At 41.9% G+C, this 23693-nt stretch overlaps 1 protein-coding gene across 3 annotated transcripts in view; it reads left to right on the forward strand.

Moving 5' to 3' along the window:
- Positions 1-23693, forward strand: part of SRGAP3 (SLIT-ROBO Rho GTPase activating protein 3) — a 186780-nt gene that overhangs the window by 72178 nt on the left and 90909 nt on the right. For all 3 annotated transcript variants that reach the window (XR_014560471.1, XM_083723327.1, XM_083723328.1), the window contains exons 2-3: positions 7313-7508; positions 18536-18698. Coding sequence is in view for 2 of the 3 variants with exons in the window: in XM_083723327.1 (XP_083579453.1) it covers positions 7313-7508; positions 18536-18698 (359 nt within the window). In the remaining variant the exon portion in view is untranslated. The remainder of the gene's footprint in view (positions 1-7312; positions 7509-18535; positions 18699-23693) is intronic.

Here is a 23693-nt window from a genome sequence, read left to right on the forward strand (position 1 = left end):
TGTGTAGAGTGTTAGTTACAGGCCTGAACCTGTGAAAAGGCTTGGAGTAACCTCCTGAGAACAATGCAAGGCCAAACAGAGTTCTGTATGTTTAGGGCATTTGGTTGTTCTTTTTCTCTGTGTGTGGACAGCTGGCACTCTGGCCCCCTCTGCTTATTTATTCCTTTACACCATCTTTGTGTTTGTCAACAGGGAAAAGTTATTGGTTTAGGACAATCCGTCTTATATATAGGCCTGTTTTCCTGAAACCTTCTTCTTTGATATCATTTGTAGCCGAGTAAGATTGTCTTCCATGAAAGAGGCCTTAATAGTGAGTCCGTAAGTGACTGTAGAGGTTAATTCTGGATCCACACGTCCTTCCACAGTTGGGACATAGGTTTCCAGGTGGGAGTTGATCACAGTGTGAATTTGCCAAGCGTGCCTTCCTCTTAGCTTGTTTCTCCTTTTTTTGCCCTGAGTTCGTGCATCTTTGAAGTCCATGACACCTTTAGCAAAGGCTGTTCCAGTGTTAGAAACTGAGATATGAAAGCTAGGAGCTAATTGGCACCTTAAACCTAGGTTATGGGCGCAACAAAGGACTGTAGGCATGCTTTTTTATAACAAGAATACAAAGCTGGAAATGAATGAACTGCAGCTAAAATATTATGCTCTTTTTTCACATGGTCTTGTCCTTCCCCTGCCTACCCCCCTAATATTCTTAAGAAGCTCTTCAGAGAGTAGCTGGAAGTGGGGAGGCAGAAAAAGGTCCTCCTTTCCTTCCACTCTGCAGTTTTAATCTGAAATCTTAGGTGCAGTCCTGCACCCAGAGCTCAGGAAGTGCTTGCGCTGATGAAATTCCCTGTTGTTAAAATGCGCCTAGAGCAATGGGAGTTTCGAACATTGGGGTTGTTCTCCAATTGGAGTGCTCACAGGCCAGTGCTTCCCAGTTATTAGTGCTTATATTACAATTATTTTATTTGCTTTGAGAGTGTCTTTAAACCTCTTTTGTTGTCCACCAGTATTTTGGTGATCTAGTCAACATTGTCCTGTCCCCCCCCCCCCCAGTGTAGTTCTCTGTATTGAAAGCTCATTCTTGTTCTCTCCTTTTTGTATTTTGGAGCAATTGGACAATTTTCTTCGGACATCTGCTTTGGTTTTTGTTACCCCCCCCCCTTTAAATCCCTTATGAGAATACTGTAATGGAATGTGTGCACTTACTCAGAAAATTGTGGAAAATACCTGGATTCATTTAGTGGATAATACCTTTCTGAAGCAGCAAAGCAGACACAGAAAGGAGACTGTGTTCTAAATTCCTAGGCCTTCCAGGTCTGTGTCCGAACACTCCCCCCCCCCCACTCTTTGCTGCTGAATCAGAGCAAGCGTCGTTCCACAGAAAACCCAAATTGCCGTTATTGTCAATTCAAAGTGATCATGATTGTAAACCTGAATTTATCATTTTAAGTAAGCTCATTTGGTGATTTGAAATATTTTAAAACTTTTCAATCCCTATAAAAGGCTAGTTGCAGATTTTTCTTGGTTTCCTGGCTATTTTGTATTAGCCCCTTCTTTTATCTTCTGCTTCAATCCTGTTTTCCATTTTTTTTTTAAAAAAATGGTCCTGTTATTCTAGGCCAAATGGGTAGGCAAACTAAGGCCCGGGGGCCGGATCCGGCCCAATCGCCTTCTAAATCTGGCCTGCGGACGGTCCGGGAATCAATTACATGAGTGGAATGTGTGCTTTTATTTAAAATGCATCTCTGGGTTATTTGTGGGGCATAGGAATTCGTTCATCCCTCCCCCCAAGATATAGTCTGGCCCCCCACAAGATCTGAGGGACAGTGGACCGGCCCCCTGCTGAAAAAGTTTGCTGACCCCTGTATCTAGGGTTTGCCAGTTGTATCCATTATTTGTATGCCTGCTCACAGCTGAGTGCCTTTTGGATACCAATTAGCTAGCTGTTTGTGTGTCTGTTAGGTTTGACCTTTGTCTTCTCATAACTCAGATGGTGCTGATGTGGGTGAACTTCCGGCATGAACTTTAGAAAATGCCAAAGTGGCACATCATTAGCGTAGTGCCCTGTGTGGGGTGGTGGAGCTGAAGGGCTGTCTGTTGATTACGACAGCAAAATGTGTGATTGCTTGTTTGTGTGCTTGGCAAAGAAGGACTGTTGCCTAGAGATCCTCAGGCCAGTGTGGCAAAAATAGGGAAAAGACAGGGGACTGATTGTGTCAGCTCCACCCTTCACAGAACGATCTCTTTCTGTAAGAAGGAATCTGCAGCATTCTTGGCATGCAGCCGTGATTATTCTGATGTCCCTTTGCTGTTACTGTTCAATTGGGAAAGCTACAAATACAGGGCAGTTGCCAGAAGACAATGTGAATCTTCAGATTCTTCAGAAAGAAGATGTCATGGCCAATTCTGCTTTTCAAAACAAATGTTAAAGCCAATAAATAAATAAATGTGTGCGTTTTCTTTGTGCTTCAGCTTGTAATCGATATCTAGGCAATAAACCACTTTAAAAAAATTAGAGCCCATCCCAATCATCTTCGCCGCAAAATAGCAAATAAGGGATGCTGTGTGAGTGTGCTTAGTAGTTTCTTAGCATAGACCAGGGAGCTACATATGCTGTTTTCCCCTCCTCTTTATTGTGTTTTGCCAGTGTATTTACTATCCTTGTTTGCAGCCAATTAAGAGTAGAATTAGACAACTATGCTTGATATCTGATGAATAATAAATAGCATCTCTCTCTGTGCTTCAGATATGCTCTTTGGGATAAACCACTTCACGGAAAAGGGAAAAAAAAGGATAGTAATAAATAACCAGTAATGGATTCCTGGGAGAAGGCAATAAGCAACCCAAACCTTGAAATATTGCAGCAGTTCGAAATAACAAATACAGAACAGGGATTTGAATACAACGACTGCCTATTGTGCTTTCAGATCTATCTGGAATACAGTGTTGCCTCAGCTTCACCCATCATTTTTTATAGAATAGGTGTTGTCCTGTCCTGTGCTTTACCTCAGTGGGTTGAGGAAAAACAGGAGGTATGGGGGTGACCGGGGGGGGGGGGCGTAGATGGCTGCTCCTCATGGATATCCTAAAGTCTTTAATAAGGCTGCCTGGAAATTTTATGCTGGAATCTCAGGAGGTAATTTTTTTAAAAGTAAAAAGTGATATATGCACGAATGTGTACATGACTGCAACCTCTGTTCCCTATTCACTATAGCCTTTTTCAGGTGTTGCCTCTTGCACAATTACACTTGTGCGAGGGAGGAAAGTGGGGCAGGGGTGCCAACTTGAATAAAATATTGTGGGGGCCCAGGTAAGCCCTGCCCTGCATTATCAATCACATGACACAGCGCACACACCATTTTAATGGGAATTCCCATCAATTTTGTGGCCCGGCCCCCTCAAATATTTTATTGTGGGGGCTGAAGCCTCCACGGCCCCTAGGAGTTGGCTCTTATGAAGTGGGGTCTCACTTTCTGGCCCCTCACCTCTCTCACATCTCCATCCCCATTCCTGCAGCCTTTCATTTGTTGTAGGCTACAGTTCTGCAGTGGAGAGCTTTTTCTAGTTGTGTAGACACGCAGCATGATTTAGAATACGGATCTTCCAGGGTCCTAAGTTGTCTAGGGAGCCTACATGAGTAGATTAGTCTCCTTCCTGCACAATTTATCCTTACAATGAAAGTTGCAAGTCACCCTTGGGCATGTGGACTGGGTGATGAGAACGCAATAGAAGCGACAGGCCAGGGAAGTTCAACCTCCCTCTCCCTCCTTGCACAATTGTCATCACACGAGGGGAAACATCTGAATAGGGCTTAACTGACAAACCTTCATTTTTCTCATGTAAGCAAGCAAGTAGGAGTATGAAGATGTTCAGCCAAAATCATTTCTTTTGAAAACCATTTCTTTAGAAAAATCAACAACAAAGGTTGCTGAATGGACTTGGTGTGAACATACCCCATCTACTATGAAACAGTCCATTTTCTGGTTGCTACCCTCCATACCACCTTCAGCAGACGTACACAGAGAGTCATAGAATTATAGAACTGTAGATTTGAAAGATTTTGATGGTGATTACAGAGTCTGAGTAGATTCAAATGGAATTTTGTTTTCATCTGAAAAAAGGGATAGCTACTCCTCATATCCCTTAACCATTCAGAAAAAAAATAACATGGAAGTATTTTCAATATTCAACAGAAAGTTTTTGTTTTTGTTTGTTATATCCACACCCATAAATACAGATGGGGGATTGTTCCTCTAGCAGCCAGACGCCACTTTTCAAAATAGAGGCTAAGAGTTAAACATTGTTCTTTCCCAGTTCTGATTGTTTGTCTTCCAAGGATCAATCCTGTTTAAAGAGATTTGCAGACTCTGCTACATTATCTAAGAGGCTTAAAAAGTGAGTTGTGTTTGGGGAAGCTGTTGGTTTTTTGTGGCAGGAGATAAACGTCAAAAGGAAACAATTCTTTTTCTCTTGATGTACAAGGCGATATATCATGTAAGAGAGCCTGATTTACTAAACGGGGCATATTAATCTGACAGATATTACTGAATACAGCTATAACTTGATAAACATCAGCATGGGAAGCAGCCAATTTATCTCGATATATTTCATGTAAAGCTGCTGTTGGGTGCATGTAGTCTATAAACTTATCTCTGAAAGTTGTCGGTTCTAGATGCATCTGAGAGTGTGGCAGCAGCAGGCCGAACTACAAATGAAGTGAAAATTGCTTTGCATTCATTCTCTGCTCCTTGCAGCTAAAGTTCCAGGGCAGGGAAGGCAACTTCTTTGGGAAGAGGCCTGCATTTCCTGAGCACAATGGAGGTGGGTGGGTGTTATGTACTGAGTTGAATAGGATCCAAAATGCAGCAGTCTGATTGGTCCTAGAAAAGTGCAGCAGTATGATTGGTCTGCAGGAGCCACCCAATCCATTTCCAGATGGAAGTGAATCCACAACCTGATTGGCCTACAGGAGAATTCTGGAATTAGCCAATCATGTGCAGCCCATTGTGTAAATAATGCATATAAAGCAGATACTTTGGGGAAACTTTCATTCCTCCTCAGCACTATGAGCTGAATAAAGAGCAAGAAATCCACTCTCAACTCTGACTATATTTCAGCGGGGTACAGTGGTGCCCCGCAAGACGAATGCCTCGCAAGACGAAAAACCCGCTAGATGAAAGGGTTTTCCGTTTTTCGATGCGCTTCGCAAGACGAATTTCCCTATGGGCTTGCTTCGCAAGACGAAAACGTCTTGCGAGTCTTGCGATTTTTTTCGCTCCCCCCTTTTTCTAAGCCGCTAATAGCGCTAAGCCGCTAATAGGGTTGCTTCGCAAGATGAAAAAACCGCTAGACGAAGAGACTCACAGAACGGATTATTTTCGTCTTACGAGGCACCACTGTATTACTAATTGGTGGTGAGGGAGTCCAAAGCCTGAAGGTTCCTATCCCTCTGTAACACACATCTTTGCATACAGATGGTAGCCCCTCTCCCCCACTGAGCCTTTTCCCTCTCCCCTTGTCACTCGCTCCTTCACCCACTAGCCAGTTTGCCTCCCTCCAGGCCCCCAGCACCAACCTGCAAGCCTCCACTCGCAACCCAGCATGCTCCACTTCTGACACCCTGAGAAACAGAGAAAACTTTGTACCGCTCCTAATAAGAAACCAAGGAAGGCAGCCAGTGTGCACATGACATAATCTATGGCACTCTGCCATGCTGTGGTCAGATGGTGTGTGCACTTGGTTGGCTGCGACCCAACAGCAGAGTGCATGTGCTGAAGCAGCATAGCAACTATATAGTCCTAGCTGGTTCTCTCCTTCCTGCTGGCTATCCTGTTTCTGCCAGATCTTCTTTTGGTCCTGAGAAGGCTCTTGTGAATGTGGCAGTGGAGGTGGGCACATGCAAGGGAAACAGTGAGGGTCATATAGGGCCCACAACCAGGTATCCTTTTAGCCTGAGAACAAGTCCTCTGACCACTTCAGTGCATTTTTTTTTAAAAAATCAAAACTATGCTAGGTAAAGGTAAAGGTAAAGGTAAAGGACCCCTGACAGTTAAGTCCAGTCACAAACGACTCTGGGGTTGTGGTGCTCATCTTGCTTTATTGGCTGAGGGAGCCGACATTTGTCCGCAGACAGTTTTTCCGGGTCATGTGGCCAGCATGACTAAGCCGCTTCTGGCGAAACCAGAGCAGCGCACGGAAATGCCGTTTACCTTCTCACCGGAGCGGTACCTATTTATCTACTTGCACTTTGATGTGCTTTTGAACTGCTAGGTTGGCAGGAGCAGGGACTGAGCAATGGGAGCTCACCCCATTGCGGGGATTCGAACCGCTGACCTTCCGATTGGCAAGCCCGAGGCTCAGAGGTTTAGACCACAGCGCCAAAAAACAGACCTCAGGTATCTTGGATTCAAGGTTCTAAGCTTCTATGGAAGTTTGAATTGTTACCAGTATTTATTCCTTAGCAATTGGACGTGATGTTCTGCGTCTGGGAGATTTTGGACACTATCGCTGTTCAACCATTATCACACTATTGTATTGCAAAAGCACTTGCGTGTGTGTGTGTGTGTGTGTGTGTAGTGTTTCAGATTGGTGAATCTAACATCGCTTAATGTCAGTATTTGTTAGCAGTTACCACACAGTAGTAATTTGTCAAATATTTTAGATATCAGAAATATTGGAGGCCCCGCAAACACAGATGGCATGGGTGCATGCTTTTTATTTATTTATGTTATAACCTGTTGAATCACAAAGGATCAGAAGAGTGGGTTGTAGTAAATAATCACATAAAGGTATGCTTTTAAATCCTTAAATTCTGAATGTACTGCTTAATTCCAGTCAAATTCTGCTTGATTTCAGTGAAATGTAATTTTAGTAAGGGTGTTCATTGCTGGACCTCAAATTGTGCATGGAAAAAAAGAGAGAGTAAAAAATCTTAATAAATGAATACATGACTAGTTTTCTATATGCAACCATCCCCCACTTTTATTCCCGTTCTTTGAGACACTGAGAATTTTTTCTTAACCTAATCTCACCGCAGACACTTCAATTTCAGTCCAGTTTCTTTCCCCCTTACAAGGGTACATAAGAGAGGATTCCCCTTCCCCAATGTTTAAAGGTTTAAAGTCAATCTGTTTATGTATTTATGTACTTATGTGAAGTTAATCCGTTTATGTAGCCTGTTAATCTGTACTTATCTGGGCATGCTCAATATAGTGCTGTCAATGTGAGAGGTCTTTAGCAGGGCAGCAAAATAAATGAACGCTTACAGGCTCTGTTACCATTTGTTTATAATGCTGTTTCGCTTTCTGTTTTGTGTGTCCAGAAATTCGTACCCAGTTGGTGGAACAGTTCAAATGCCTAGAGCAGCAGTCTGAATCCCGGTTGCAGCTCCTGCAGGACCTCCAGGAGTTCTTCCGCAGAAAGGCTGAGATTGAACTGGAGTACTCTAGGAACTTAGAAAAACTTGCGGAAAGATTTTCTTCCAAGATTCGCAGCTCCAGGGAACACCATCAGTTCAAGTAAGCATATATGTTTCTATTTATGAAAGGAGGCACAAGAGACCCAGCCTTGTTGAATAAATACAGTCTTCATTGTGATCTCAAAGCGATGGGCCTTTTCAGATGACTGATGGGAGCAGAGGTGGTTGAGGAAATGAAATAAATGTTAACAGAGATTCTGTATGCTCCTCAGCTGGTTTCTTGGGTTTGCTGAGCTACTTATTTACAAACTTGTTAGTGTCTTCCCTACTTCTTTCAAAATAGTCTCTTTAAGGGTTGGCTGCTACTGTCAGTCTTTTGACAATGTGTTGGGCACGCCTGACATTCTGGTGGGTAAAGCTTTCATACATTGATATTGCATATTTATTTATAACCACAAAGTAATTCAGTTTGCATATTTAATGTTCCATATTTCAAGCTGGAGTAATGAACATGACTGATCCTTTTTAGTATGTGCCTTTGAGGTTCTGAACTCTAAATGAACTAAGGGTGTAGAAGAAAAGGAGGATATTAATACTGTCTAGTTTTGTAGCTCCTCAGTGGAATTCTTTACCTTCTTCTTGCCCCTGGCCATATTGGTTGTTTTTAGTTGGTTCCTTTTAATCTTTTTGACAATCATAGCTGCAAAGTACTTCCTGTGTTGTCATTGCCATTTGTCTGTTGGACATAATCCCTTGTGTCATTCATTTCCTGGTGATCTAAAATTTTTGAATGTGCAAGGTGAATGGTGATGGTCTCTCACTCCACTGTACTCCACCTCATTCTGAGCTGCAGCTTGTACTGCTGAATTACTAAAATCCTATATACTTCATATTGCTAAGTTCCCTGTACAGTGATACCTTGGTTCTCTAACACATCGGTACTCAAACAACTTGGAATCCAAACACTGCAAATCCAAACACTGCAGTTTGTGAACTTTTTTCAGAAGCCGAACATGCTCCGTTTTGAGTGTTACGCTTTTGATTTGAGTGCCACACTTCCGTTTTGAGTGTTAAGCTGAGATCTGTTTTTGCTATTTATTTTGTGTTTTTGTTTTTGCAGCCGTGTGGAACCCAGTTCAGCTACTCATTAATGGATTGTGTGACTGCAATACATTGTTTATTGCTTTCATTTTATGGATCAATGGTCTTGTTAGATAGCAAAATTCATGTTAAGTTGCTGTTTTTAAAAGTCTGGAATGGATTAATCCATTTTGTGCCTTGGTTTTGGAACGCTTTGATTTTGGAACGGAATTCTGGAACGGATTAAGTTTGAGATCCAAGGTACCACTGTAATCTCTTTACTCTGATTCTCCTAGTGTACAAATAGGTTTCCATATGTCATTGTTATTGGACTACAACTCCAGTCATCCCCAGACCGCTTAGCAAATGATCAGAGAGCTGTTGTTCAATAATATCTGGGGACCCAGGCTTGAAGAACAGCGGCCTTCTATTATCACGGTTTGGAATAACACAACAACTTTTTGGAGAAACTTGGCCCCTTGTCTTTTGACTTCCTTTTGACCAGAACCCTCATTCTTGAGAAATTTAGATCTGTAGCAGAGCCACCACCCCACTTGATAGGCCTCCCAACTCTGTTGCCTTCTCATTTTTTGTGGAATGGCCTAGAATCATAGAATCATAGAATCATAGAGTTGGAAGAGACCACAAGGGCCATCGAGTCCAACCCCCTGCCAAGCAGGAAACACCATCAGAGCACTCCTGACATATGGTTGTCAAGCCTCTCCTTAAAGACCTCCAAAGAAGGAGACTCCACCACACTCCTTGGCAGCAAATTCCACTGTCGAACAGCTCTTACTGTCAGGAAGTTCTTCCTAATGTTTAAGTGGCCTTCCTCAATAGGTGTCAGGGATGGCAGGGCTTGGATGTATGTGTGTTGGGCACAAGGGGACTGGAAACTGACTTGGAGAGAGGAGAGGGGGCCAGCAATTTATGGGGGCTGGTGCCCCCCAAGGAGAAGGGTCAGAGCTATCAGGGATAGAGAGTGGAACACCAGACTTGTTGGAAGAGGAGGAGAGGATGATCAGGCAAGTGGGCGGCTGATTGAATCCCCACCATCTCCTGCCCCACTGTCTTCTAGAACCAGAAGAGGATTCAAGAGTGAAGAACAGTGGTGGCTGCTGTGCAGGTATCGTTTCAGGCTGCATGTGCATCCTGTGGGGGGGAAAGTACTTAAGTTGATGGAGAGGGGCGTGGTTTTTTATTTCTGCAGCTGCTCCAGAGGACACTGGCTGGGAACAGCCACTTAGATGCTAGAGGTTGTGTGCAAGTGTATTCAGAGTCCCATAGAAGCTACTGTAAGTGATTGCTTTTGACAATAAAGAATTAACTCCCCGCTATATGCATTCGTTTCACTCGGGTGTGTCTAGGACAATAGGCAAGGCAGACACAAGCACTTGTATCTCTCAGACAATAACCGGGTACGATCTTTCTTTTTGCTGCATTAGGTAGCTGCATTAAAAATATGACTGGGTGCTTATTTACAAAACAGTAGGTCAAAGCTGATCAACTCATTCACTTCCCCTATTAAGTTTTTTTTTGTTATTATTTAATTTTAGGAGATAAATGGTATAGAGAAAGATACCAGACAATGTAACACCAAATAGACAAAAATAACAAGTTGCAGCCTCTTTATTTATTAAATGTATATGCTGCCTTTCCTCACAAAGGAGCCCAGGGTAGCAAACAACAAACATGTTGCTGTCTTCCAATCTAGTAATTACCAAAATGCAAATGATTGTGGTTATATCATTCCTTCCTAAGAAAAGATATGGCTGGGAAACCAATAAAACCTGATGGAAAGCACACCTAATCACTTGGGCATCCAGAAGCAGATGCTCAGGATATGAACCTGTGTGTTAAGGAGGAGTGTAACCTATCCAGTGCAAACAAAATTTTAAAAATTCCTTCTGGTAGCACATTAAAGGCCACCTAAGTTTGTTATTGGTATGAGCTTTCATGTGCATGCACACTTCTTCAGATACCTGAAGAATAATTTTTTTATTTTTTTATGACTACGGATTATTCCCCAACCAGTAATGCTTCCTCCTTTATCCAGCATACACTTTGGGCTTTCCTTCTTTATGTAAACCATCTTCAGCTAGTGGTCTAAATAGTGGAGGTGGCAGAGTGAAATGAAAAGAGGGACCAAAACCTAATGGGCTAGAAATCCTTACGAGACCCTTTAACTCAGTGGTTGTTGTTGCAGATGAAAAGCAAAGACAGCTCATTGTGGCTCCATTCATTTTGGCAGCCAGATGGAGCTAAGAGTAGCATCTGGCGAATGGATTGAACAGGCCCTGGAACATACTGTGAATGTTGAACTAATTATTACTAAGTCCCCAAGCAAAAGCAGCTGGAGGGTGCTGGCTCTTCTATGCTAATGGAAAAATGGGGGCTGTAAATGAAGGTGTGTGAGCAGGGCAGGCTGAAGACTCAGAACTATTGTTTAGACGTTGAACTTAATTTTGCATTAAGAAAAATAATTGCATGTTAGAGAGAGATGGCTTTTTATGTTTTATGCATTTTGCTTACTACTTTTCTCTGATAGCTACTTTACAAGGTTGTTTATAAGACAGATTTGTTCTGAGGTTTATCTAATGAAAGCATTGTTCTGGTCCCTTATACCCTTTTCATCGATTGCTTATGTAAAGAATGATTATCATTTAGTGTAGGAGAAAATGTTCCAAAAGAAGAGCAGCTTGAATACTATGGGACTAGACAAAGCTCAGTTGATTTGCCACATGAGAGGCCGATTTCATATTTTTAAGTCAATGAAAGAAAATCCTGCTTTCAGTCCTATAAATTTATTTGTAAAGGACCGCCGTGTCTGAAAATGCAAAATATAGTTTGAGTGGTCTGTGAGCTGTATCAAAGTGGTTTTAAGGCCGCTTCAGACAGAAAATCTTAAGTATTGTTGGAGTGAATGAGTAGTATAATGGATGATCAGAACAATTTGTTTTTATACAGTCCTTCATTCCATTTGCCAAACAAAGAAGCCTGGGTTCCACGAATGCTGTGAGAGGCCTTGCCTTTTCAAAGCATAGTGGCCTTTGTTAGGAAAATAGTCGCCTTTTAATGCTCTGCAGTGTTGCGGTTTAAATTGCAGAAGCTTTGGGGTGGAGTGTGTTGTGTGCCTCTGATTTCTCCTGTACGTGATTAAAGCCATGCAGAAGAGTAGAACAAGGAAGTGTGGTTGTCATAGCAAACAACTATATTTATTTTATTTCAAGCACTTTTATCCTGCCTTTCCATTCCAAAACATTTTCAAGGCAACTTCTCTTTTTCTTCAAAGAAATTGTTTGTTCATTAGCAACATTATCAGGTATAAAGACCAAATTCCAAATCTGTCCTGGAGAGAAATGTGAAAACACCACTATTCTTGCCCTTGTTTTCCAACCTAGTGACATGGCACACCTGGGTTTGCTTCTTTTAAAAGAGCTTCTTTTCGTAAGTCTAAACCTGTTGTGGTGCTTCATTTCCTAAACTTCCTTTAGAGGAAGCTATAGAAGGCTATATTGCCCTGCAAAGGTATTTACAAAGGTGATTAGTATTTCTTCAGATATTAACTTAGTTCATTGTACCTCATATAGTGTGTGCAGTCAGTGAGTGGGCTAGCAAAGGTGTGTTATTAATACTATGTGCCTGTCTTTCTTTGCTACTTGAAGAATGGCACTTTTAAAACCTTTGTTTTTGCACCATTCTTTTAGGATTGTAAGAATATGGGCAGATGCAGCAATATGTGTAAATTGAAAATCTGAAGATGACTAGGAAATCTCTTTACTGTCTCATAATGGAAAGCATTTGGAGCCCCTGTTCTAAGAGTAGTAGTAGTAATAATAATAATAATAATTTTTATTTATACCCCGCCCTCCCTGGCCAAAACCGGGCTCAGAGCGGCTAACATCAAATGTATAGCACATTAACATAGAATCAGGCAATCAATTAAAATGCATCCTAAAATCAGATCAGGATCAGAATAAAATCCAATCAGATGGCAACCCACAGATTACGGTTGGGGAGCTTAAATGCTCACCAGGCCCAACTACAACTACAGATTGCTGCAACCTTTTCTTGCCCTAATGGGGAGCATAGGAGCCTACTCCTAGGGGTCAAGGGGGCTTTGGTTTCCCAATAAATGATTTGAGAGGGCTGGTCCCCCCAAAGTTGATGGGCATTGCCATTCAAATGGTGTACGGGCACCATGTCATGTGATTGATTATGTAGCGTGCGGCTCACTTGCTTCCCATATTTTATTCAAGTTGACATCCCTGAATAGGAGAGATGTACCCACCACTGTTTAGACCTGCAAAAATCCTTTGTGTAGAAGGCCTTGCATGCCTTTCCTTTTCTTACTCATTTGCTTCTGTGAGTTGAGAGCACTATGCACTATGCATTAAGTCACCCAGCACACTTCCATAACAGACCAGGATGTTTACTAAAATCAAGGCCCAGCATATCTGACTGTTGGACCACGAAGGCTCATCTGACAGACTCATACAAAGTATATTAGTCCAGGGTTCCCCAAACTTGGGTTTACAGCTATTTTTGGACTACAGTTACCATCATCCCTGACCACTGGTACTACTAGCTAGGGATGATGGGAGTTGTAGTCCAAAAACAGCAGAAGACCCAAGTTTGGTTAACCTGATTGAGTCCAACCTGCCGACAAATCAACTACTATAGCATCTTTCATGGACGGCCATCCAACCTTTGTTTAATAAGTTCTTTAATGAAAATGTGCTCCACCTTCTGAGGCAGTTCATTCCATTGTTAAAACAGCTCATATTATTGGGAAGTTTTTCCTGATATTTAGTCTAAATCCCCTTCCTTACAATTTTAACTTGTTTGGTGGTTTGGATCCATTTCTGGAACAACAGGAAACAAATTTGCTCCTTCTATGTGAGAGACCTTCAAATATTTGAAGATGTCTTACTGTGTTCTAGAGGGTAATAATTGTTTCCACATCTGTTTTCTATCAACTTGTTTCAAACAGCCATAAGAAGCATGTATCAATGTTGTACTTGCCCTGATAGTTCAACATCTTGTGGGCTTAATTTTGTAGTTCAGCGAATATTATCTGCTTTTGAATGCTTCAGTCTTTTGGGGATGCTGGTGAGGCCACAGGTAGCTCTGTCACACTTTGTATCTGCTGTGATGGCTGGCTGCTGCTCATTGAGCTGAAAGGTGTTTTCATGTGTCTAGGAAAGCCTTAATAAGGTCATGAGACTCCCCCTCCTCACTTTTTGGAGGCCTCTAAGATAGTAGATTGGAAGTGAAGAAGCTGCTGAGGCTTATAAAGTGGTTCATCAATTTTAAACAGCAGTAATATATTATTGAACATTATGGTTTCAAAGGGAAAATGGAAAATGAGCTTAACAAAACTGAACCATTTATTTGCTTTATACATTAATAATCTTCAGCACCACCCGGCCTACTATTTTCCCCTGCCCTTTTTGGTATTGCTGGATTACCTTGCAAAACCTTTGGCGGGCAGCCTTGATCCACCTGTTTCTGTACACAGATAATAGCTGACTCCTCACATTTTGGACCTTCACTCTTGGGTATCTTCTATTGTTGCCCAGATTGTTGAGCATGCAGAACAGCTAGATTGTCAAATTCTTTTGTTGGCAAATGACCTATGCAAAGTTTAGTAGTGATGCCTTGAAGGAAGAGGCATTAAACAACAGGTGCACTTCTGGTTCATCGGTGCTCACTTTCTGTTGTCATTGGCTGTTCTGTTATAGACTGTGGAGAGCTTAAAAAGCAGCATTTCTGTTGGTGTCAGCATAGCTAAGAACTTCTGTTCAGGCCAAAATGTTTGATGAGCTGGCTAGGAATGGAAGCAATCCTCTGTTCGTGTCTGGAAATGGTGCTTTCTGTAAACGCTTTTGAGCTGAAATCATATCATAGTGTACTTCCTTGCTCTTCTTTTCCATGTGGGAGGGTTTCCTAAGCAGACTTCAGAGCCATGAAAATGTTTGCTTCCAGTCCTATAGTTAACTGAGGATTCTCCCTCCATGGTTATGTACGCCACTTGATTACTTTTAGTGAGTTTCATTGGTGCCTATTGCCTGGAAAGCACACCCTCTGCAAACTCTAAGGACAGCTAGAAGTTAAAGGAACTAATTAAATATCCACATGTGTTGCTGCAGAAAAGAAGGGGGAGGAGACTTATGCTGAAGCATAATTACAATTAGTAAATTTCCCCTGTTGCTTGTAGGTATATTTTAGTGACACAGATGTCATAGAAAGATGGGGTCACTGCTTGAATGTTCTTTATCTAGATCATGCATGGCTATTCTTTTTTTTTTTTTGACCTGAGAGCACCATTTATCCTTGGTCCAGTTTCCCTGGGCCATCTTCTACTCTTGCATGTGTCTCTCTGTGTTATCCCTTCTTCTCTATTGTCCTTCAGTTAGTTCTTCTAAAGGTCATGAAGACTGGTTATTCCATGGTTTTTCATTCCACTTTTTCAACTTACTAACATAGGAAAATATAATAAGCCAATTAGTGCTTGGTGGTCGCACATTGAGAGTTGTTTTGAAAATGAATAATAAGTGCTTTGAGATCCTCCTATGTATGGGGTTTCATTAGTATTTGCAATGTTTTGCATTTTGCAAACATTACTGAGAGCAGCCTGTGCACTGGAAAAATGCTCCTGAAAACATGGCACTTTTCCTCGGAACCATTAAAATTTCATTAATCATGATGGCTTTGTTTAAAGCCCCATGAAGCCATAAGGTTCAAATATTCAGTTGTGGAAATGGCTTCTATGAACGGATCTTTTTGCCAAGCTCATGCACAACACCGGGTGTGTATGTGTATCTGTGTAGAAGGAATCCAGATGATTATCAGTGTCCCCTCATTAGTTAGAAATCCTCTTGAGAATTGGAATGTTTTCCGGCTAATAAGATGGGAAGAGACAGATCAGAACAGTGTGGCGCTACACATTCCTAGCATTTGTCATCCCTTCACTTCTTGGTGTTCATTGTGTTGATAATGAACATCACTGAAACGTGTAAAAATGTTTCTGCTACATCAGGGATGCTGAGATGGATTTGCATTTTTTGTTGAGAAGCAAGCGGCTGAGCTGCGTTGCCAAGCTTTAGTTAACACTTTGCAAGACACACAGCGTATAGGAATGCAGGGCTGTAACTTCAGCCTCTGCTTCTTGACAGTGATGCTAGGAAGGGAAAAGAAGAAACTGCTGGCAGCATAGAATGAACAGTGTGGCCAATGTCAATCGTGCAAACTGCTACAGGGAGAAGAAAGTGGTGTATGTTTACTGCAGCCCAGTATTTTTCTGGCCAGTGGCTACAAGTGAAGTGTGTTGCAACATAAGTATAAACTAAAAAACAACTCCATTTCCTCTGTTTCCTCGGCCAATGGTATGTTATAATACCGCAGAATGGAACATGCATATTTCCTGATGTCCTTGGACTTGAGCAGGGCTGTGCAACTCGTGGCACATGGTTTGCAATTGTTCCAGTCCTAGTCACTTCATTGGTCCAACCAGGTGTTTGAAAACGTCTCCATTTTTGCTGTCCTGGGTGTAGGTAATAATAATAATAATAATAATAATAATAATAATAATAATAATTAATAATAATAATTTAGTATTTTATACCCCGCCCTTCTGGCTAAGTTTCCCCAGCCACTCTGGGCAGTTTCCAATCAAGTGTTAAAAACAATACAGCATTAAATATTAAAAACTTCCCTAAACAGGGCTGCCTTCAGATGTCTTTTAAAAAGAAGATAGCTGCTTATTTCCTTCACATCTGAAGGGAGGGCGTTCCACAGGGCGGGCGCCACTACCGAGAAGGCCCTCTTTCTGCTTCCCTGTAACCAGGTAGGCAGCAAAAAAAGTGGCTTATTGAGCTATTAGTGGACTTCCATGCATGTCTGGTTAGTTTTATTTGGCTTGTATTCATCTAGAATTTCAACTAGCTTTCTTGTATAAATGCATACAATAAAAGCTGGCTCATGGCCCAATCTTCCACTGGGTCTCCAATCTCTAATTTGTAGCCCTTGTGCACTATTGCAGTTTAAATGAATGAAAGCAAACTGCAATATTCTCTGACTCAAAACTATGACTGGCAGTACAGCCAACAATGTCTATAACAAAAGGAGGCCTCTAAATGGTTTGTCAGGATAGCTGGCCTGGGAGATGGAAAAACCCTAATAAGTCACCTAGTCCTTCTCCCCACTAATGCAGAATTGTTCCCTACTGCATAGTTTCTAAGTCTTGCTGCATTGCTTTGTCGGCACATAATATTCTTGACTTGATGAGATGTTCGTTGTGGGTCTTGATTGCTCTCTAGGGACTTGTTGAGATTGCTTAATGGCAAAGAATTGGTCTAATATCGTTCATTGTAATTTTCTTTCCTCAACAAGACAGTGGTTCAGGGTGATTTGGCATCCAGCCTCTTGTTTGTCTTCTAAAGCTGGGAAGAGGAAGCTGAACCGGGTGTGTATTGGATAGGCATTTGGACCAAGGAGCTCAAATTCCAAGGCTGCCTTTTTTGCAGGGGCAGAACATACAGTAGAGTTAAAATAATTTTGCAATATAAAATTGCAAAAAAAAGAGAAGAAAAGTGCAAGAGCAGTTGTTAATTTTGTCAGATCTGAAGCCTGACTTAGATGGCTATTTTTCAATGTCAGTCTACTTTACAGGGGGTATGTGATAATAAAAATAGAATCCTATGTGTGTTGTGTGCATAAACAATGGGGTTTTATTTGTGTGTGTTTTTAACAGAGCACTTTGCTGTTGGGGGTATAGTTCCCTTGGTTTGTTTTTAGGTTCACTTCAAGGGGCTGGTGTTTACCCTTTCAACTCGTTAATGCCCTTTCACCTCCACCTGCTTTGAATCTGGCTATCAATTCACTTCTTATCAAGTCCACCTCTGGGTGTCTCTACATTCGGTAGCTCCTGGAGAGAGGGCCCTCTCAGTGGTGGCACACAAATGGAGGAATCTCCCTCCTTTGCAATGTTTGCTTGGTACCTTCTTTGCTATCATAAAGGCACCAGATAAAGTCCATCCAACTATATTGGCCCTTTTATGACATTTGAGGGCCTTTTTTTGATTATTATTAATTTATCAGCTTTTCTTTTTTGGCTTGTTTGTCTTCATTGTATTTACTGTTTTTATCTGTGGTGTTATTGGAAATTTTATTAGCCTTTTTAAGGCAAAGTCTTTTGGCAGTATATAAATAAAAGGTGTGTATGGAGCTGATTGTTTTCCTGTGTGTGTCAAATCAGTTTATGGTTGTGATTTATAGTCAGAGACTTGTGGGAATAGGAATTGTCTGGTCAAAAAAGTGAAACTAACTTGGTTCTCTCTTGACCTTTAACTGTACCCAGCTGAACATGTACAGTATCTGTTTCTTTGATGAGTATTGCTTTGTTGGTGTGGATTGCATTTAAACTACATACTGGGGTATACCTATCAACTTGGCTTAAAAAAAATTCAATTTTATTTGGGAACTGAAGTTAAATATATACCCGTGTTCATGAAATTTTGTTTTTATTCTGAAAATGTTAATGCTGGAATGAAGTGTATTTTGAAAAAGAACATTTTCCAATTTGTTTGGAGTATGTTATTAGACTTCATAGTGGAAATGGTTTTCTTTTTACATTGCTTGCTATCATAAAGCAAACACTTTATTATTGTATACCATTTGCTAATGCACAGATTTTGAAAATGAGCTGCATTGAATAAAACAGGACATAGTTTCAGTGGTATATGATTGGGCTGTTAGTATAAAAAGGGCATAACTATTGCCCACTCCTAATTCCTGAATTTGTTCATTTTTATTTACAAAATGTTTAATTAGCTGTGAACTGTATCATCAGATTGGCTCTAGATTCTTATAGTGAACTGCTGTAAGCACATAACTTTTTGTAGAAAGTTAATTCGGGCTTTCTTTGCCTGCTCAACCTGTTTGATAGCAACTTTTAGTCAGTGGAACTCATTATTACTCATAGCAAGAAGACTGCCCTCATGTGTGAGCTAATGTTTTTTAAACCATCAATTTGTATGCTTATAGGAAGGATCAGCACCTTCTTTCTCCTGTGAACTGCTGGTATCTGGTACTGACCCAAACTCGGAGAGAAAGCAAAGACCATGCTACCCTGAATGACATCTTCATGAACAATGTCATTGTCAGACTCTCCCAGATCAGTGAGGATGTCATCCGGCTATTTAAAAAGGTAAACGAATGTTTGTGTCACTTAATTTGATCTGTATAGTACACTCAATAGCCTCCTGAGAGAGTAAACGCCACATAATGAAGCAGTGCTGAGAGAACTTTGGGGGCAAAATGCCAGAGCATATGAGTCTGAACAGGTTCTCTTATATAAAGACTTGTGGGCCTTCTCAGAAAACTGTATTCTGAGGTTTCCTTGTCATTAACTGTGGAGAAACTGACACTGTACAATTAAAGTTACATATATAAGGGCTCGCCCACACCTCCCATCTGTCCCACTGCCTTCTCCTGGGAAAACCTACGGTTAACTGCTGAATCGGACCAAATGGCGGCAGTTGGGTTCCCTGTGGATTGTCATTTGTTCTGATTCAGCAGTAGAGAGCATGTTTTCTAGGGGAAAGCTGGGGGGCCAACGCGAAACCACTTGGACCTGTGCCTAGGAAGCATAGGACAAGTGGAAAACCGCTCAGACTCCACACAAAGGGACAGGACCCCTGGACGGTTAAGTCCAGTCAAAGGCGACTCTGGGGTTGCGGTGCTCATCTCGCTTTCAGGCCGAAGGGGCTGGTGTTTGTCCACAGACAGCTTTCCCAGTCATGTGGCCAGCATGACTAAACCACTTCTGGCACAATGGAACACCGTGACAGAAATCAGAACGCACGGAAACACCATTTACCTTCCTGCCACAGCAGTACCTATTTATCTACTTGCACTGAAGTGCTTTTGAACTGCTAGGTTGGCAGGAGCTGGGACAGAGCAACAAGAGCTCACTCCATTGCGGGGATTCAAACTGCCAACCTTCTGATTGGCAAGCCCAAGAGGCTCCGTGGTTTCAACCACAGCGCCACCCGCGTTGTGCTTTATAGGCACGAGACAAGTGTGGACAAACCCTAAATGTTCTGTTATAAAACCATTTGGTTTGTCAGTATGAGGAGACTGACTATTTACCAGGACAGTGGTACCTCTGGATGCGAACGGGATGTGTTCCGGAGCCCCGTTCGCATCCTGAGTAGAATGCGACTGCGCCGGTCATGATTTGCCGCTTCTGCGCATGCGCGTGACGTCATTTTGAGTGTCTGCGCGAGCGGCGAAACCCAGAAGTAACACATTCTGTTACTTCCGGTTTGCCACGGAGCGTAACCTGAAAACGCTCAGCCTGAAGCATATTTAACCCGAGGTATGACTGTACTTCTAATTGAGGCCTGGCAGATACAATGTATAGAGGTTCATCAGGTGGCATTCTGCCAAGAAACTACTAGACTTGTGTTGTTACTAAAGAGGTGACTACGCACCCTGTGAGGTTTCCCATTATGTCAGTTGGCATTAAAGGCCACTTTTTATAGGGGTCATTGGAATAAAAAAGATCAAGCTGTGAGGAATTATTTGGTGGGCATTCCGAGAGCAGTGGAACGTTGAATTTTCAGACCCTTTTGACTGAGTCAGGGGTTCTGTCTGGAGTGTAGACTCAGCCACAGTTCAGCCTGCCCTGTACCTATAAAGCATGAATCCAATAGGTTTTGCGTTTGCCCCGCAAATTTCCTGGGAAAACAAGCTCTTTGCTGCTGAACTGGAACAAACAGCAATCTGTGGAAAAATCTAATTGCCGTTGGCTCCGATTCAGCAGCACATCGTGGCTTTCCCTGCAGGAAGCACCAGGGCGAATGGAAGTGTGGACATCTCCTGAGAGGGAGCTGGAGTCTGTGCTTGTTCAAGCCTTGACAGCTTTAACAGTTTATTTTCTCGGACAGTGGCTCTTAGGCAATTCCTTTAGAACTGTAGCTTTCCCCAGCATAACCAATGGGGATCTGTGTTTCCATTGTATGCTCAACTAAGTGCCCCTCTGCCATCACCCCAAGCTGATATGTTCCTGGCATGAACCAGAGGTAGCATTAGCTTGATGCCATCCGCAGCTTGCCACACACAGCACCTGCTTTTAATCGGAGCAAAGCAGAGTTATTGTGTTGAGTGTGCATCTGAGATTCTATTCACAACATGTCACTTAAGGCTGAAGTCTCAGTATAGCTAACAAGTCTCTGGGAAACAATGATGAGCTAAAACCATTTTTAAACAGCTCATTTTGTGCTGTAATTTTGTCACTGTTGTGTGTGCGCCTTACATTCTGGAGCTAGTCTTTTTCTAGGCTTTAATCCATTGTGTATCATTATTAGCCTTTCCTTTCTTATTTGTGTGCTTATTTGTTTGTTATTGTAATATTTGGGGAAGCCAAGGCATGTGTAAAGCCATAATATTACTGACCAGAATAAAGAACACCATCTGGGCTAGGCATTCATAATCAAGCATGATTTGCATACTTTTTAAAGTGATCAGCTCATAAATCAGATTAATAACATGTGTGACAATGTGATTTAAAAACACACACACTAAAGTCCTTTTCACATGCTAATTTGTCCTGGAACTAGCTAGTCTTTTAATATTTTTCAAGACATTTCCTTGCAATGTTGTCACATGAGTATTTCCCACTCCACTTTTTAAAAATCCTGCAGGACATACCCACTATATCCAGTCATTGCTAGCTCACATCAGCAAACAAAAGAAAACACAAATGCAGAATGGTTTTATCATGCGGACGTTGAGGAGTTAGATAATCTGGCGGCTCTACCAAATGGCTAAGTGAATGAGACCCATCTGCTGCGTCAATGCAAGATTCTTTCCTGGAACTTATTTTTCAGTGTTTTGTTTTGTTTTTGCAGTCCTTCCAACTTTCATACTGTGGAGGCCATGCTCAAGCTCGTTTTAAAAATAATTGTGCAGGCTAGATAGCACTAGAAGGGTTAAGAACAGCCCCTAATTATTCTACAGCTGTTGTAGATTGCTCTGATAGTAAATTGGAGCAACATTTTGTTTCAGAGATGTCACTTTTAATTTCCCCCTTTGAGCCATTATTAATTGGTTTTGACATCTTGTGGGGACATACATACAGGAATGGTAATGTGTGGCGAATTTTTCCATTGCAAATGGGTATTTTCATTATGCAAATATGAGGGATATATAAAAACACCCATAATTTATCCTTGCTTTATTAGCCTTTAGCAATCTGCTAGTAGTGTTTATCCTTTGAGCTTTTCCTCCTTTATCTCCCTTAAGACCACCCATTACCTGTTTTTGTCTCTGGAACTGTAAACTCCATTAAGTTCTATATGAGATTTTTGAAGTGGCAGAATTATTCAGAAATAAGGAGACAAACTGGGACGCGGGTGGCACTGTGGGTTAAACCAGAGAGCCTAAGGCCTGCTGATCAGAAGGTCGGCGGTTCGAATCCCCACGACGGGGTGAGCTCCCGTTGCTCGGTACCTGCTCCTGCCAACCTAGCAGTTCGAAAGCACGTCAAAGGAGATAAATAGGTACCGCTCTGGTGGGAAGGTAAACGGCGTGTCCGTGTGCTGCTCTGGTTCACCAGAAGTGGCTTAGTCATGCTGGCCACATGACCCGGAAGCTGTATGCCGGGTCCCTTGGCCAATAAAGTGAGATGAGTGCCACAACCCCAGAGTCGGCCACGACTGGACCTAATGGTCATTGGTCCCTTTACCTTTACCTTTAAGGAGACAAAATGACTATCGTTAACTACCCCCGCCCCCATTTTAAAGTGCTTCAGTGAATTAACTTGTTTGCATGGAGCTAGAGATTATCAATAAAAGCACATTACTCGTCTTTCAAAGTCATTCTTAACACTCTTCATCCTTGCCACATTTCATTTATTGGTTTAACATATTGATGCGCTAAGATAAACCATGTTCAGCTGTGTTGTGCTCCCTTCAGTGATTTCAAGAAAAAGTCCTCACCCATTCATTTTCCTAACCACAAAACAGCCCAGCCTTCTCTTGTGCCTGTAACTGCAGCTTGATCTGCAGAAATCAGCAGGTAAAGATTTTTAGGGCCTGGAGCCATTATCACCTTCTGATATGAAGAGATCAAGCTGCCTTACCCAAGTGTGGAATTGTAAATACATTTTTTAACCCTAGAAGCAGAACTGTCTCAGAGGATCCTGTTACGTTCTTATTCCTTTAAGGTTACATTTCCAAAACTCCAACTAAATGTTCAGAGTTCCCTGCTCCCCTTTTAGAAGTTTGCTATAAATGCGCTAACTTTTTGTAAATTTCATATGAATCCGACCTACATGATTAGACTCTGTTGTATGTTTGCTCTTTTTAAAACCATGCGTAATCATGGAATAGGATGATTGTGCGCAGTTATTTTGCTATATGTAGCTATGGTGCAGGTATGCTTGTCACAGCTTCCAAGAACATGTACACAGAGCACAGTAAAAATTTAATACAGCTCTAATAAGTTATAGACCCAAGTTTTTTCCCTCCCCACCACCCTAAATAGGAAGTGTTTTTTTTGTAGGAAATTCTCTAATGTTTGAAGTAGCACAGTGGTTCTTAACCTTCGTTGAGTCATGGATCCCCTTCAGAATCTGATGAAAGTTATGGACATCCTCCTCAGAAAAATGCACATTAACACATACATGGAAACTTCTTGCATACAGTTTATTTTATTGCATTAGAAATTAGTTTCCTTTTTGAGCTCAGTTCACAGACCCCACCTGAAGCCCATCTGTAGACCCCATAGGGGTCTATGGACCACAAGTTAAGAACTGTTGAAGTAGCCCTTGGAAATATCCTTACCAAGTATTGATTCTATGCCAGCTGATGTTATCACTTAAAGGTAAAGGGACCCCTGACCATTAGGTCCAGTCGTGACCGACTCTGGGGTTGCGACGCTCATCTCACTTTATTGGCCGAGGGAGCCGGCGTACAGCTTCTGGGTCATGTCGTTGCAGTGATTCGAACCGCCGACCTTCTGATCGGCAAGTCCTAGGCTCTGTGGTTTAACCCACAGCGCCACCCGCGTCCCTCATGATATCACTTAGAGAGATCTATATAAAAGAAGGGGCAGCTGATCCAAGGTCTCTTCCTTAAGTTTAAGCCTTTTCTTCATGCCGCAGTGTTTTCTGCTGTTAAAGAAGAGAATTTCTTAA

The sequence above is a fragment of the Podarcis gaigeae genome (genome assembly GCF_964106915.1).
Source record: "Podarcis gaigeae genome assembly, chromosome: 2".
Lineage (NCBI taxonomy): Eukaryota > Metazoa > Chordata > Lepidosauria > Squamata > Lacertidae > Podarcis > Podarcis gaigeae.